This window comes from Saccostrea echinata, unplaced genomic scaffold, assembly GCF_033153115.1.
Source record: "Saccostrea echinata isolate AGI-Se365-2 ecotype Australia unplaced genomic scaffold, CSIRO_AGI_Sech_v1 ptg000084l, whole genome shotgun sequence".
Classification (NCBI taxonomy): domain Eukaryota; kingdom Metazoa; phylum Mollusca; class Bivalvia; order Ostreida; family Ostreidae; genus Saccostrea; species Saccostrea echinata.
The window spans coordinates 87293-103880 of record NW_026889833.1 but is presented as its reverse complement, the minus strand read 5'-3'; the positions used below and the strand labels follow the sequence as shown (position 1 = coordinate 103880).

The 16588-nt window shown below is 32.0% G+C and overlaps 2 protein-coding genes across 2 annotated transcripts; both read right to left on the bottom strand.

Annotated features, from left to right (window-relative positions):
• Positions 1–1062: 1062 nt before the first annotated feature.
• On the bottom strand, positions 1063–5358 carry LOC133176895 (uncharacterized). Its single transcript, XM_061311952.1, has 5 exons — positions 5275–5358; positions 4387–4470; positions 3751–3792; positions 2257–2408; positions 1063–2123 (listed from the first exon to the last, which is right to left on the bottom strand). The coding sequence occupies exons 1-5, from the start codon at positions 5327–5329 to the stop codon at positions 1659–1661; spliced, it is 798 nt and encodes a 265-aa protein (XP_061167936.1). The 5' UTR covers positions 5330–5358; the 3' UTR covers positions 1063–1658.
• A 1779-nt stretch (positions 5359–7137) lies between these two features.
• On the bottom strand, positions 7138–16315 carry LOC133176902 (uncharacterized). The gene is made up of 4 exons (XM_061311961.1): positions 16177–16315; positions 10287–10538; positions 8167–8318; positions 7138–7910 (listed from the first exon to the last, which is right to left on the bottom strand). Exons 1-4 carry the CDS (start codon positions 16313–16315, stop codon positions 7554–7556), a joined length of 900 nt encoding a protein of 299 aa, XP_061167945.1. The 3' UTR covers positions 7138–7553.
• Positions 16316–16588: the final 273 nt, after the last annotated feature.

Below are 16588 nucleotides of genomic sequence, written 5' to 3'. Positions count from 1 at the left end.
TTCAGCGAATACAATCTACCATTATGTCATATGCTGACTGACGTTTTCATACTAATTGTTAGGCCATTATTTACACACTGAATTGTCGACGGATTTTTCCGTTATTTCTCGATTATGACAAGGAGCACATGGCGGATGTGACCAGTCGGCAGTGGATTCTCACTCCTCCATGGCACCCGATCTCACTTCTGATGTTTTTGGAGGTCCGTGTTTGCTCTGCTCCCGATTTGTGTTGTTTTAATGGACTTTGAGCTTGAATACTGTTCGTTATAGTTCTCTATATTTTATTTCATCAAATAGATTTGAGACTCTTATCAAAAAATCTTGAAATACGTTTATTTTCTACCAGAATTGTATATCTATTATATATCCAGTGAGTGGTGTCATATTTTTTTTCAACACTTTTGACTTTGATCTGTCTATCCAATATTTGATTACTTGATTAATATTCAAATCTAATAAAATCTTGTCGTCCTTATATAGTTTTATTCTTTTCTCCATATACATACTTATTTAAACAACAGAATTTGAAAAACCCTATCCAGTACATGTTTTATCAGAATTTAAAAAAAATCCATTTACACTTTCTTTGAAAGTCAAACAATAAGATTGAATATTAATCCAATATTATTGAGAGAATTAGCTCTCTTGGCTAATTACACGCTGTTATATCTTCTTCAGGCATGTGCTTTTCTTTAAATTATTATTATTATTATTATTATTACTACTATTGTGTGTACACCTTGTACATATATGTTTTCTATACACTTTCCTTTTAGTTATGAGAATAAAGTTCATTATAACCTACTACAGGCCTTTGGTCTCGGACAAAAGCTCCCCATGTCTTCCCCATTACCTGGGGACAACAGTTTAACTGTTCCCCTTGTAGCCATGAAATAAGTGTATATTGTCATTTATTATAGAGATTCATACATGTATACGCACCAGAGACTTTTTTACTTGATGAAATAAGCATGAAAGAGAAATTAATTTATCCGTTTTATTTACACATTAAAAATTCATTTCCTCGTTCAAATTTTTCAAACAACAGCAATATCTGGAGGAAAGAACTATATACGGTAAGGGCGTATTCCTGCCCCCATAATAGTCAAATTTTGAAAATCTCTTGAAATGAGAAAAAGTGTATATATTGTATAAAATAATCCAAATTAAGACAATATATTATGAAATTGGAAAAATTAGTTGGCTTTTCTTGTCTCTGTGACGTCACAAACTATTTGGATTTCCGTTATTTTTAAAAATAGAGGCCAAAATGCACAGAGTTTGTTCAATTTTGACTATAGTATTTATAGAGCGCAAGCCTGCTCAGGTACCATATTCACATATTTCATTGATATTATCATTCTACACATTATATCAAAAGATCTAGTCTGAGCAGACCTGCGCTCGGTAATTTCCAATCAAAATACCGACGTAAAATACGCTATTTTCTCTCAAAATCATTGCAATTTGGAATTTACGTCATTTTATTGACGTCATATCTAACTAATGATGTCATAGTTGATAAAAATACTTAATGCTTTGAAGTCTGCAAATATCCACCTGGTTTAGAACATAATTAAAGACTTCTCCATCAAAGTTTTATTTTGGGGGCAGATACTGGCCACTACAGAATATAGTCCTTTACAACTTTCAAATCAGTTATAAATACCATAAGGGTTGGGCGAAATATTTTCCGTACTGTTAAATGCTGAGTTTAGGCTACTGTAATTATTGTCACTGGTACTAGATATTGTTGTTCTATTCGAATGATTCAGCGAGTCATAATCGGTGTCGTCAATTTGTGTGTTTTTCTTTCCGTCATTTTCCCTGTCTAATGCACTATAGTTTTCATCCTGCGGAAGTGTTTCCTGTTGATTCTGCGAGTTTACCGGAAGTGATGAAACGATCACTTTATTTTCAACCGTTGAATATGTGGAAGGATCCGTGTATGTCTGATTTCTGTCCTCCATTTCTTTCTGTGTTCTAAAATTGATTTCTGCGAGTTTACCGGAAGTGACGGTTGAGTATGTGGAAGGATCTGTGTATGTCTGATTTCTGTCCTCCATTTCCTTCAGTGTTCTAAAATTGATTTCTGCTTCCTTCTTCCTTCTTTTCTTGATCTGATGAATGTATAGATTGAAAAACAATAAATGAATTTGAAAAATATGTCAATATTAGGTCTCTCAAACACACACACACACAAATTAATTATTTTTCATTCTAACAGACAGCATACAAAAATATTTCACATACCGGTTTTACGGCTTGTTTCAGAATCTCCTTTACTTTAACTTTGTAAACATAACAAAGGAACAAGGATACTATGATGACTAAACCCAGAAATGTAGGAATAAGAACAACATGTAAAATCAAAGTGTCATCCTGTCCTCCAGTATGTCTTAATGCTGAAAAAGAGTAAAAATTCTGCTGTAGAACGTTTGCTGATCCAAACAAAGGCCGATGACATATTGAAATTTTGTCCATAGGAATTCTCGCAGATGGTTTGATCACTCTTAATGAAACTTACATGTAAGAATAATGATACGCACCAGGTGTAGTTATGCATGCACACCATGCAATATTTAAAATTTTTGAAATGGCTGTCGTTTGCAATGGAAACAAAACGGTAGAATTTTTAAAAATTGAATGTTTACGAAATTTTTAATTATAGTACGTACTTGCTAACTCTGTTTTCAATACTTTGGGGTCAGTTTGGGGTGACATATTCTATTGCTTGCAATACAATGTACCACACTTTCTAGTTGTTTTATATTTCTACTTTAATCAATTTTTAAAGTTACTTTATGTCTGACATTTATTATAGATATTATAATTACTAATAATTTCATTTAATCGCACGTATATATCTAAACTTCTCATTGAAAGACTGCTTTTGATTTCTTTTTTGCCGTTGTAATCACATCGTTTGTCCAAAATAAAATACTTTAATCTAAGTAATAACTGTCTTTTAACAGTTAACTTTTAACTGGGCTTTATGATGTGATCAAACAGTTTGTACACGTGATAACTTGCATAAAAACTGAGGGCGTTTATGCATTAAAATATCACTTGAGTTTACTAAAACTGTTCGATCATCATCATCATCATCATCATCATCATAAAACCAACAAACCAGACAGTTATTCCTTATATTAACATTTGTACAGGGTCATGGATTCAATTTTTTTTTTAAATTGTATCAATATTATAAATAAAAACACACATTATTTAATTTTCATTCAACATTCAACATGTTCAATAATCAGAAATCTATGCCTGGTGTACATGTATTTTAAATAAATCACACACATCGAGAAGACAGTTCTGTCATGTGATGAGCAAACGGCTTCATAAAATATAAAACTATTTCCTTATTTGTCGATTTATCGCGGACAAAACATTTGAAAATATAAATATTCAATATTTAAGCCGTGATTTTTGCGTCCTTATATTTGGGATATTATAAATGTAAATAACACAAGCATGATATAATTATACAAAAATGGAAAGCCTAGAACACTTAAAGTAAGAGACACGTGAATATTTAATTTCTCTTCCATGGGGGAGATGGTTATGTAATCCAGTCAATTCAATATCTTAAAAATTGCTATTGCATGATGGGTTCTTATACTTTAGGTCACGAATACATGAAGTGCTTGAAGATGTTTGATAAGTCATCAGAGATTTAACGGAAATACCAATTCACATGTATGGAGAGACAGTGAAGGTCTGCACAGACCAACTTACACGTTATATTGCTGCCGATGATTCCACTTCCCCCTGTGGTCACTGAAACAACATTTATACAAGCATGTAAACTGTGATTCATAAGATTCTCTTTTTATTTAATTATTTTCTTCATTTTTTAATTCATTGCAACAATCACACACATACTTATATACCCTCAGAGAGAGAGAGAGAGAGAGAGAGAGAGAGAGAGAGGAATATGATAGTGCATATACATTATATTAATCTATTTGAAAATATACAGTCAACAAATTTATCTTCTCTTGATATTTCAAACTTTGAGATAAGGAACATGGTTCATAGAAATTTTAATTCCATAGAAAGAAAATAATAACAAATCGACCCTCATTCACGATATGTGTACTTAATAGAATTGAAAATAACCCTTTTTAGGTTCGATTTTTTTAAGTAAGCATGATTTATATATTTGAAGTATAAACCATTTGCCACTAGACCCTGCCCATAACCAAAGCAATGTAAACCCTTGAAAATATAAATTTTAGTTTGTGAACTCTCCATAAGTAAACTTTTTTTCGTTAATCTCATAGATATCGTATACAGTAATTTCTTAATTATAATCTGTAATTTTCCTACTTTCCCTAAAACCCTTGATCCACCTCTTTATTTTATACTTACCTGATGTAGATACTGTAGATATAGGGGCGGGTTTCCTCGTGACGTTTGTCCTTTCTGTTGTAATGCTGACTCTGCTTTCTTCGTCTTTTTCAAAAAGAAAACAGAAATTTGATCAAATATGCATCGTATAGTGTATTAATTCTTATTTCATTGGTCAAACATACATCATTTTAGATTTCTTATTAGAGAAAAAATACAAATGAAAGGTGGATTTAAAAAGGGTTTCTATACACATTCTTTGTTCGACCCATAACCCCCCACCCCCACCCCATTGTTCAAAATATGACTGACAAAGCAGTGGCATAAAGCCTATAAGTGTCTTTAGTCCTTTAGTCAGAAGAGTCTTACCGTTCATTTGAAAAGATATTTAAAGTAAATTCAAAGATTTTAGAACATCTACCTGCAACGATAAATAATTCTATTAAACAATAAATGGAAATGCTTATTTCCCATTTGAACATTAGCCTGTTTGATTATCTTTATCCACCAGTGTTCGAATGCTCTCTTCTCTGTATTTTAAAGTAGGCCTAGTCCCTTTCTAATTCAGGCACCCACACGCTGGCCCGTAGGAAAACATTTCAGTTTTCGGGGCACAGCTTAACAGAAAACTTTGGCAAGCAAAAACAAAGTCCCCAGAAGTTATTGTTATGGGACCGTCCCCTTCCCTTCAGTTCCTACAGGACCGATATCCATATTAAACAAACAATATAATATAGATACAATACTGACCAACAAATAGCAAGATCACAATTGACAAATTAAAATAAAATCATATCATTTATTTTCTTCAGAGTGTTCCCTAGAATGTCTTCTATGCTGTTAATGCATTTTTTTTTCAGTTTATAATGAATTTAATGCAGAGAGAGAGAGAGAGAGAGAGAGACGTACCGCCGCTTTCATCATTCTCCTGCCCACTTTCATCATTCGTTGATTCTCCTCTCATTTCCAAGTTGTATTTCTGTACGTCCAGAAGATTGTTTACAATTATTTAATCTACGAACAAGTACACTTAATACACGTCTCTGAACGTTTACAAGTATTGGAAATGACTCATCCGATGACCATTACTAATATGATGTAAACGTACCGTGTATACATGTATCCACGGTTGCATGTGACCTAAGAATTAGTCATTGCGAGGTATCACGCTTTTTTCAATTATTTAAGTGAACTTCTGGGGGCATAATAATTTTATTACATTCGCATTATTTTATTTTAAAAGAAGTATTTGAAAAAAAGAAAATGTCTATGATTTATATTAATTTGTATACATTTTGCAAATGAAAAACTATTAATTTTGTCTGCTTCGATTGGGGCATTAGCCTTCATATGTTTTCTACATGTATTAAGAAAAATTCCCACCCGCGTAAGCAATAGTTTCAACCCTTACTCATATATTAGCAAAGAAAAACATTTTATTGTTCATAATTAGGTCAGTATAAATAATTGTACAAAGTATGTTTAGTATGAAAAATATTATATATTGATCTGTATATTATGGTCTATGTCATGTCGTAAATTTTGAATTTACCGAGTGGCAGTAAATACAAAATTTACAACATGACAACTACACATGTAACTCTTGGTATATGCAATGAATATATAGAACAGACATGTAAAGTCAAGCAAAGAACTAAGCACGCCACGCTATGATTTGAAGTACATGTACATTCTAACTCCAATGAACTGGAATCAGGAACATGCATATCAAATTTAATTTCTGGACATCCTCAAAGGCGTTTTATGAAACATGACCTTGGACATTCTACAGATTTAAAAGTATTATTTAACGTTCAATTTTACATTTGATCTTGGGTTATTTCGCTTACTATATTCGTAATACTAGGAGCTCCGTGGCAAGAGAATTAGGTAAAACCAATAACAGACCATAAATTATGTTCAGTCTGTTTACGAGTCTAAAATCCTTTATTTACTTTTAATTTCTGTATACAATAGTATCTTTAGTTTGAAGACTTCAAGTGGAAACAAAAATGGAAGAACATAATTCAAATGGAAATAATTATTTTTAAATTATCCCTTTTTTGTTTTAATTTTCTTGCAAAAAGTATTAACGAGCTCGATAATGGCTGTGCATATTAAATATCTTTAAGGCTTCAAGAGTTCCTGGTAGATGTGCAGTTTTATGTATGTAATTGCAATCCTTGAGACGGCATTATTGTTATCTTGAATGATTGTTCTAGTTGATAGATTGAATTTAGATCTGATATTAGTACTAATATTTTTGTACTCTGTATTCTAACAGAGTTTTCAGTTACTAAATATCAAATGATTAAGATTTAATTCCTGGTCTCTTAATAGCTCTGCAAAAGAAATCTTTCGAAACATGATCACTAAAACCGCGATTTTACACAAACAAAACAATACGTGTAATGATAAGAAAGTGGTAATTATATTACCGGGAATACATCGATACTTAGAAAACTGGAAAATATGGTCTCAGTATACATGTACACTCAACTCCGAATAAGTAGTGACTGATTAGATCAGTTCATCAACTGATACAGGTATTACATTAACTTTATATAACATGTGATAATATACACGAATGGCGGGCGACAAATTTACTGAATTGTTACTAGCATATTGGCGTCTCAATATGAGTGAAAAATTCTCGAGAGAGGACGTTAAACAACATACAAACAAACAAACAAAACTAGCATATTATTGCAGTCTTACAACAAGAACTAAATATAATCAAGTTATATAATATTTAGTTCTATAAAGTCAGTCTCAGGGGTTAGTAGTCTTTAATGATGTTATTGTAGTATATTTTTAGCAAAAATATCACAAAGAAAATACAGAGTAACTGTCATCAAAGGACACTAAAAAAGGACCACATTTCCCATCAATTGTTTACTCATGCTTTCTCTTTCTAAAATCTCCACACAGCTCTGAGCTTACAAAGAGATTTTATCGCATATAAGTTTAAACTTTTTCCAGTTTATGCGTAATATGAAATGCTATATTAAATACAAATCCGGGGATAAGAGTTTGTTTTTCAATTTATGTGGTTTTTCGTTTTTTTTTTCACTCTTTCTGTTTTAACATTTTATTTGTTTTATTTTGAAACTGGTATATTGACCTATCAGCTTCGATGACACGACCACTGCAAATTTATGGAATCAAACTTTAAAACAGCTCCCAGATTATTGATAAACACCATATGTATTTGACAGTACTGCTTCTGTACCTCTGAAAGCTGGATCCATACTGCTGTAAACGTTGTTACTGATCATTGGTGGTTGATTTGATTGATTCAACGAATCATAATTATTGTTATTACATGTAATTGTGTTTGTTTCAGATCTTTCATTTCGTCTATCTAGCGCACTGTAGCATTCATCCTGCGGAACTGTTTCCTGTTGACTAGGCATGTTCGCCGGAAGTGGTGAAACAAGGTTTTTAACAACAGAATATGCAGCAGTATCGTAAGGATTCTGACTTTTCTCCTCTTCTTCATTTAAGGTAGCAAAATTAGGAATTCCTGTTTTGTTTTTCCAATGCTAAATTGTTTAATGGAATAATCAGAATCATTGATTACTATTCTAATAAATGCATAAGTTTAAGAGTTTAAGATTTTCTTTCAAATAATTTGTTCTGATCACCATTGATACATTTAAGTCCTCTTCAAAATTCAACAATTTGATATTGCGATAATCATGCATGGTACATGTAGTAGTAATGATCTGATAGTGCAGTTTAATTTATTTCATCGATATCTTAAAAAAAAACAAATTGTGCATGAATCCTTTAACTTACCATATTTAAAACGTGTCTCATATAATTTCTTACTCTAGCTTTGTACACCAAACAAAAAACAAGAGTAACGATGATTCCTAGACCCAAAAGTGTAGGAATTAGTACAACATGTAGGCATGTCGAGTCTTGTTGTCCCACTCTGTTCATCATGGCTTAAAAGATAAATACATCACCTATATTCCTTATTTACACATAAATCTTTTAAAAAGTTGTCTTTTTCCCGATGCATTCTTAAACATAACGTTCCAAGCAATAAGTCCTTACAATTGTTTCATGTATAATTGACTTGATTTTATTCGGTGCTTTTATTCACTTGTATTTTATTAACTTGTATTCCAGAGTTATGTTTTGCAAACTGTCTTTAATTTTTCAGTTAATTTTAAAATATATTTTGAATCAGTCTAATATATATATATATATATATATATATATATATATATATATATATATATATATATATATATATATATATATATATATATATATACACACAATAGAATGTTTTGTTTGTTATCACAGGGAATAAATAAAACAAAGAAAACATTTTATTTAATGAACTACTTTGGTAAGACGACGATAGGAAGAATATACAATTACCCATAACAGAGAAAAACTTCTCAGTAAGATAGCATTGATAGTTGTTTTTAAGCAGGTCGCCATGATCCTACCTTACAATTTAATCAGTCTTCAGTTACTGTAGCAGTTTAACTTTTGATTATAATGAAACAAACATCTTGCAGTTTAGATAGAGAATTGTACAAATCTTTTTTTTTTCTTCCTTTTTGTAGTCAAAATTTTATTTGCTTTATTGGTTCATGGAAATGGATAGTCACAATCCCCTTCCACCACATTAAAGAGAATGATCCAACTAGTAAACATTTTGTGCCTACCAGTCTTACTACTACATTAAGTTCTAATTAAAGTAAATATTCTGTACTTACCGCTGATCCACATAAGTAAACATTGTGTACTTACATTAAATTTTATAATCCACATACAGTAAACATTTTGTACTTACATTAAATTTTATAATCCACATACAGTAAACATTCTGTACTTACATTGAATTTTATAATCCACATACAGTAAACATTCTGTACTTACATTAATATTTATAATCCACATACAGTAAACATTTTGTACTTACATTAAATTTTATAATCCACATACAGTAAACATTTTGTACTTACATTAAATTTTATAATCCACATACAGTAAACATTCTGTACTTACATTGAATTTTATAATCCACATACAGTAAACATTCTGTACTTACATTAATATTTATAATCCACATACAGTAAACATTCTGTACTTACATTAAATTTTATACTCCACATACAGTAAACATTTTGTACTTACATTAAATTTTATAATCCACATAACGTCAACATCATATTTCCTAGCTACATTACATTCTATGATCCAATGGTAGTAATTATTCTGTACTTACATTAAATTTTATACTCCACATACAGTAAACATACTGTACTTACATTAAATTTTATACTCCACATACAGTAAACATTCTGTACTTACATAGAATTTTATGCTCCACATACAGTAAACATACTGTACTTACATTAAATTTTATAATCCACATACCATAAACATCCTGTTCCTTAGTTACATTACATTCTATGATCCAATGTTAGGAAACATTCCGTACCTACCATTACACTGAATTCTATGACCCCCCTTTTAAAGTAAACATTCAATACCTTTTACTCATTTCATTAATTCTTTGATCGACCTAAGCATCCTGTGCCTACCACTGCATTAATTTCTACAATCCATCGATACACTCTCTACTTTTCACATCATATTCGAGGTATGATCCATCTAAACAGGCATTCTGTACCTGCCACCAAATTAAATTCTAGGATCGACTTAAACATTTGTACCTTCCACTACATTAAATTCTATGATACATTTAAACATTCTGTATCTACCGTCACGTTAAATTCTATGATCACCCTAAACATTCTGTATCTTCCGCCTCATTAAATTCTACGATCACCCTAAACATCTTGTATTTGCCCCCACATTAAATTCCATGATCAACAACCACAATTATTTTAGGATCAACCTAATTATTCTGTACATTCTACTATACCTACCTGTTCGGGATTCTGTGGTGAGATTTCTGACTGTTTTCCACGTTGTTGTGTCATCATTTGGTGTTGATGTTGTTTGAGTTGTTGCTGTCCTTGTTACAATGGCTGCTGTTTTTGTTATAGCACTATTGCTCGTGATTTCTGCTGTTGTTCCTGGAATTGTGACAGTTGATTTAAATGCTGTCCTCAGTGTTGTTGATGTTGCTGGTATTGTTGTTCTTTTGGGAGAAGGAGATTTAGATCTTCTACGCCTCACTATTGAATCGGAAATTTAACCAATTCTCTTTAATTATACTTTGATAATTATGCAAGGAATTTATTGAAATAACCGACTTCAAAAGGCTACAAATAAATAAAATTTACTGAATGTTTGCACTCTGCTGTTACAACTTATTACAGAATCGGATGAAGAAAGGACATAATTTATATAAGTCTTGCTGTCTTTGACTCTTATTCTGTACGGGTTTTTTTTCTTTCTTCAAAAACGCCTGAAGCCATGTAATTTATAGATGTAAACGTTTCTTCTTACGAGAGAGAGAGAGAGAGAGAGAGCGAGGGAGAGAGAGGAAAAAAAGAGATTTACCCCTTTCTCTTGATCCTGTTGAATTTCCCCTCATGTTTATTTTCGCTCCTTGTGAAGGCTTTTACATGCAATCAATGCACATAAAATCCAAAGGATTTGTCAGTGTGCTCAAGTGTTCGTGATCTTAATTTAAAAAAATAAATGACTTAGCGGATGTTATTTCACGTCTATGATCCTTTACAAATCTGTGACATATTGTGGTGATATGTGCGTAACTATCTACATATTTATTCTCCCATTGAAAGCAGGCTTTTCCTCGGAAAACTTCCTTTTTCTCAGAATGAGTACAATTCAGTCTGTACATGTTCATTACGATATGATCTGTGCATAACCTTAAAAATGTATACATGGAGCTGATTTCAAGTAATGATTCTAAAGATTACTCTATGATAAGAAACTGTTTATGTTTACCGAGTGTTTATCTTTTCACATACTTCAAACTAAATTATTCTTTGTGGTAGGGATTGGTTCTTTCGTATCAGAACATCTATATAGTATAATTATAAAGTCTATGAATAGTTCCTATATAATCTATACAAACGCAAACAGTTCATAATACTACATATTCACTGGATTTGAAGCCGTTTTCACCGGAGGGTCAGTGCGCGTACAGCGGTATTGTGACGTCACAATACCTCCAACAACGTCGAAAAGAATTGTTACAACGGCAGGAGCTAGCTGTGTTTCCGGGCAGGAAAAATGATACATGTAAGCAATTCTATTGCAGGATTATCTTCCAAGCATTTCGATGTCTTTTACACAGCCAAAGAAAAACACGGTAGTTATAAGTTGTAATCTGGACATCTTTCATTTTTCTACGACAGAAGACAAGTTCGTTAATGAAAATGATATCGTCATGCAGCCTTTAATGTCTTATTCATTCAAACCCTGACTATATAATAAAACAACCATGGACTCTTTCGGTGGTGAATATGCTTCGTCATTCACCAGAAAAAAATATCAATATTGATGGCAAATGTGTCACGAATTAACTAAAAACAGTTCGACAGCGTTATATAAACTCACACTTTATCCAAACGAGTCTACAATTCAACTGATATACATATTTTTAAAAAAGTCTTAACGAATTTACTCGCCCCTACACTTATATGTAAAATAGTCAACTGTTTCTGACATATATAAACATGATAAATTAAGCTCGCGTTACGTAAATGTTGAAGGATTACCTCCGAGGCGAGAAAGGTCGCAACATGGTGACTTAATTTGCTTCTCTAAATAGGAAACGATCAGTCATATTTTAGAGCTGTTAGTAGAATAGAAATAAAGTTCTTGAGGCTACCGCCTCGGCTTTTATATATTTCAAACAACATTTCTCGACCTCGGAGGTAATCCTGCAACATTCACGAAACGCGAGCTTAATTTATCATGTTTATATACATCAGAAACAGTTGTTCCATTTCACACCAGAGGGTCCACTTGATTTTTGACTTGCGTATGAACTGCAATGGAATGTATACGAAAGCCCATTGAGCTTATTTTCGTTGGTAAAAAAAAAATCGCGTTATAACGCGAAACTTATGCTGTAAAACCGAGACATTTACAGAAGTCTCCATTTTCTCTTGATTTTATGAGCTAATTTATTCATTACAATTTGGACCATCACAAGCTACAATTTTAAGTCTTTTTGACTTTGAATGTAGCTTTCCTCTTTCTAAATCTTTTTACCGTCACATTTTGTCTTTCTCAACGCTGATCAAACAATTCAAAGTCTATGCGAGGTTTTCCAAAGTGGAACTCTATAATTATGAATTTCTGGGAAAAGATCACCCCTTTCTGGGGTCATTTTAACACTCTCTATAGAATTTGAAATAAAACTAAGATCTCAGAAAATTGACAAAATGAGGTATATTTGTCAATTGTGTCCCGTCACATGGGTGACCTTATGTGAAAATTGGATGACAAATATTCATCTGTTTTCGATAGACTCACTGTAGAAATACAACATCGTATTTTGAGGTTGTGCCACGTGGTCATACCATTGCGTACGAACCTTGTCTGTGCATCATAAAAAAAGACGTAAGTTAATATTGAATTAATAACAGTTATGACAAAGATTAAAGCTTCTCTACACTGCATCAAACTTCAAGATCAAGGTCATGAGGTCAAATATCATAATGCAATCCAAAAGATCTTGTCACAAGAAACGCTTAAAATGAAATGAAAGAAAAATGTGAAAGCCTTATGTCTTCCGGAGAAAAATTAGGGCCAAAGTTTAAATTTTTGATAAATAGATCAAAATTCTAGGTCAAGGTCAGGAAGTCAAAAATGAAATATTTTTCTGGAATATGTTGTCATAGGTAATGTACATGTATAAAAATAGGAAAGTTCTATCTTGTCTCATTCAAAAGTTATTACCTATGTAAAAATTAAAAAAAACAAAGACTAAATAAAAAGACTAGGTTAAAGTTCAAGCTCACGAGACCAAAGACCAGAGTACATTCGGAAAGGTCTTGAAACAGGTAAGGCGCAAATGTCAGATGTAGATGCCCTATCTTCTCTCAATCAAAAGTTATCAGCAATTTTAAAATTTTTAAATCATGTGTCAAACTTCAAAGTCAATGTCTTGGGGTTAAAAATCATAATACATTTGGAAATCTTGTCACAGGTAATGCACATGTCAAATATGAAAGCCTTATCTTCTCTCCTTCAAAAGTTAAAACCAATGTTAAAATTTTAGAAAAGTAGGTCAAACTTTAAGGTCAAAGTCAAGGGGTCAAAATTCATGGTATATTTGATAATTTTTGAATGTCAGAAGAAAGGACGTTCATCATTGACAAGTGCATCACCTGTGACAAGAAGTTTCCGAATGATGTTTAATATTATACCCTGTAACCTTGACCTTCAAGTTAGACCTACTTTTCAAAAATGTTATCATTGCTGCTAACTTTTGAAGGAGAGAAGATATGGCATTCATATTCATCATGTGCATTACCTCTTAGAAGACCTTTCCAAATATTTGAACTGTTGGTGCTGTGTATTAGAAAGATTACAAAGTTAACGGAATCTCTTAGATTCATTCTTGAAGGTTTTCCCTGGAATAATGCATATGAAAAGAAAGTGTTGCAATTGTTTTGAAACTATATCCCTAAATATATTTCACATATACAAAATTACGCTTCATAATGTAAATTTCTACTAAATCAAATTCAAAATATAAATCTTATTCTGTTTATTATAACCCCACATTATCCTTGTTATTTTCAAGGAGACTTGTAAGTCTTTTATGTAAACAATAACATGCATGCTTTCTTTGGTTGTTAGTACGGGAATTAATGTTGCAGCTGTTACAGAAAAATTGCATAACCCGCTTATGCCGATTATTTTTTTTCCTGCAATAGCTGCAAACTCCCGTACTAACAAACAAATAAAGACATTTAATTTTTTGTATTTATATCTGTACAAATAATCATTTAAAGTAGATGAAATAGTGTATTATTGATATGCTTAGCGGTGTTTACTGGTTGATAAACGACAACGGTTTTCTTAAGAAAAATAGGAGATAATATTCAGCGAATGTAAATATTTACTAGTATATAACACGGAGAGACGGACCATTCTGACAAAATCTTACTAAACAGCCTCCATGAATTTCAGCATGAGACAAAAATGCCTCTGATGTGTAACCTCTTCCCACCTTGATCTTCTTTCAATACTGAACAATTGCATATTTTATTCCAAAATTCAATTTAGAATGATTGCATGATGCACAGCAATGAATCAGCAGTTCTACTTTAATATATTGGTTAATTTCTAGAATGTATTGCACCCAGGATCTGAACTTGACACAGATATGAAAGAACTAAAAGATGACTATCATTACTATAGAGTAACCTTTGAAAATTGATTCTCTCTTAAAAGAATCAATTAGTAATGCTTTATTATCAAACAGAATAGCTTTGTGTTATACTCACATATACATGATATATATGTAATTCATTTCCCAGCAACATTACAAGATATTAACCAGAATTCCCTACCGTCAAAAATCAATCCGCTTCAGACAGAAGTAATTTTTCATGCAGTACCACCTACATATTAATTCGACCCTCTTATGGTCACTGTTTGTTCTTTAGGAGAAAATTGGCTTCTTTCATTGATTTCTAGAAAACACGGGCTGTCCAATTGCTCTTGGGCGATATATTATCTCCCGCTCTTCTTTTATGGTATAAGTCTTTACATCCTAAGAAGATAAACATATCTCATTATGGTTTATGATGTAAATTATTAATCGTGCAGGCAATGCAGAAAATGTGCTGCTAAATTTTCCTGCACGGTGCAAAATCATTCACTTACTGTTTGTAGAGTATAAATCAACGTTCGTGTTTAGTAAAGCTAATGTTGGTGTCTCCTCTGGACTTGGATGATATTGCTGATGAGTATATTTCATGTATAAGAAAAAAGGAAACAGAGATTATAGAGAGCCTTATAGAAAAAAAAACAAAAGTTTTCAGAAAAAAGTAGATTTTCTTCAGATGAGGCCGCATCCTATACCGTATATGGGTAAATGTGCCTGTAACTACCAAAAGAAAAGAATCGAAACGAAAATAAAAGAATATATAAGAAACGAAAAGAAAACAAAACAAAACAAGACGAATGTAAATAAATGTATACATCTTTTTTCCTGCAAAAACAAGTTGTCTGCTAAATGTCAAGGAGTAAGAATGAAAGTTTACATAAATGTAGATCTAAAGGGACTTCCAATATAAACTCCAAGCTATGATGTAAAAACTGTACCGAAAAGGTCATGAATTTCAAATGTCAAGAAAATTGATGTATTTTCAATATATATAAATATATAATTATAATATATATAAAGGATATCATGAATCCTAGACCCAGAGATATGAATTTCGTACTTTGATAACAGTTCCATATATAGCTCTTTTTCATTATCAAACTTACATGTATTGCTTATTTATTAGAATCCCAGGGGCAGAGAAGGAGATTTAGAGATATTCAAAGTTAATTTTACCCCACCATGGGGCCTGAACCTTTGATCCAGAAACAAATGAATTTACAATTTTAGCCAGGGGTTCATGTGATATGAGCTGCTTGTCTGTGTTCATTATGGGTAAAGCATACATGGTTTGGTCCATAGGCCTTGAAGTGAACGTCAGTTCAGTGTCATTGGTGAAATACATACTTGTATAAGACATAGGCCGTGGCCACAAATTTATGGCTCAAACTAAAATGATATTTTTTTTCATGAATAAATAACTTTGAGTATTTCTCTGTCTTACTTATAGACGAAGATATTACCTTAGAAAGAAATTTATACTTCGCCTTCACCAACATCATCAAATGAGCTAGAACATTGCTGGTATATAACCTTTGGTTCATGAGCGATCTTTGTATCATGCCTCCCCATTTCTTTATCAGCCAGACAAATTCTTTCTTCATCTAACATTGGTCTGGTCACTGATATCATTATTGGTGAATATGCATTTATTTATGCACTGGACATACTTTTAAGTGGAGTAAAACTATTCACTTCTGGAATCAAAAAGAAGCCAGGTAAAAGTAAATATTTTCATTTGAGACATTAGCTCTGTCATAAATTTAAACCCCTCCCTCGGAGATGAAAAATTACTCATTAGAATCCAACAAACAGGTTTTGTTATACCTTTAAAAATTGTTTCCTCTAGAAAAATCTAACATTTCCTTGTTTTACTGAGCGGTCCAAAAAAAATCGATGTTGGAC

Bases quoted from the DNA above. Each gene is read 5' to 3' on its own strand.
- LOC133176902 (XM_061311961.1), bottom strand. From the start codon at position 16,315: ATGATATCAGTGACCAGACCAATGTTAGATGAAGAAAGAATTTGTCTG. The intron at 10,539-16,176 runs GTGAAGGCGAAG...CCGATTCAATAG, and splicing joins TAGCTCATTTGATGATGTTG to TGAGGCGTAGAAGATCTAAA. The intron at 7,911-8,166 runs GTAAGTTAAAGG...TAAACAATTTAG, and splicing joins TGAGACACGTTTTAAATATG to CATTGGAAAAACAAAACAGG.
- LOC133176895 (XM_061311952.1), bottom strand. From the start codon at position 5,329: ATGAGAGGAGAATCAACGAATGATGAAAGTGGGCAGGAGAATGATGAA. The intron at 3,793-4,386 runs GTAAGTATAAAA...ATGTTGTTTCAG, and splicing joins ATCTACAGTATCTACATCAG to TGACCACAGGGGGAAGTGGA. The intron at 2,124-2,256 runs GTATGTGAAATA...TACATTCATCAG, and splicing joins TGAAACAAGCCGTAAAACCG to ATCAAGAAAAGAAGGAAGAA.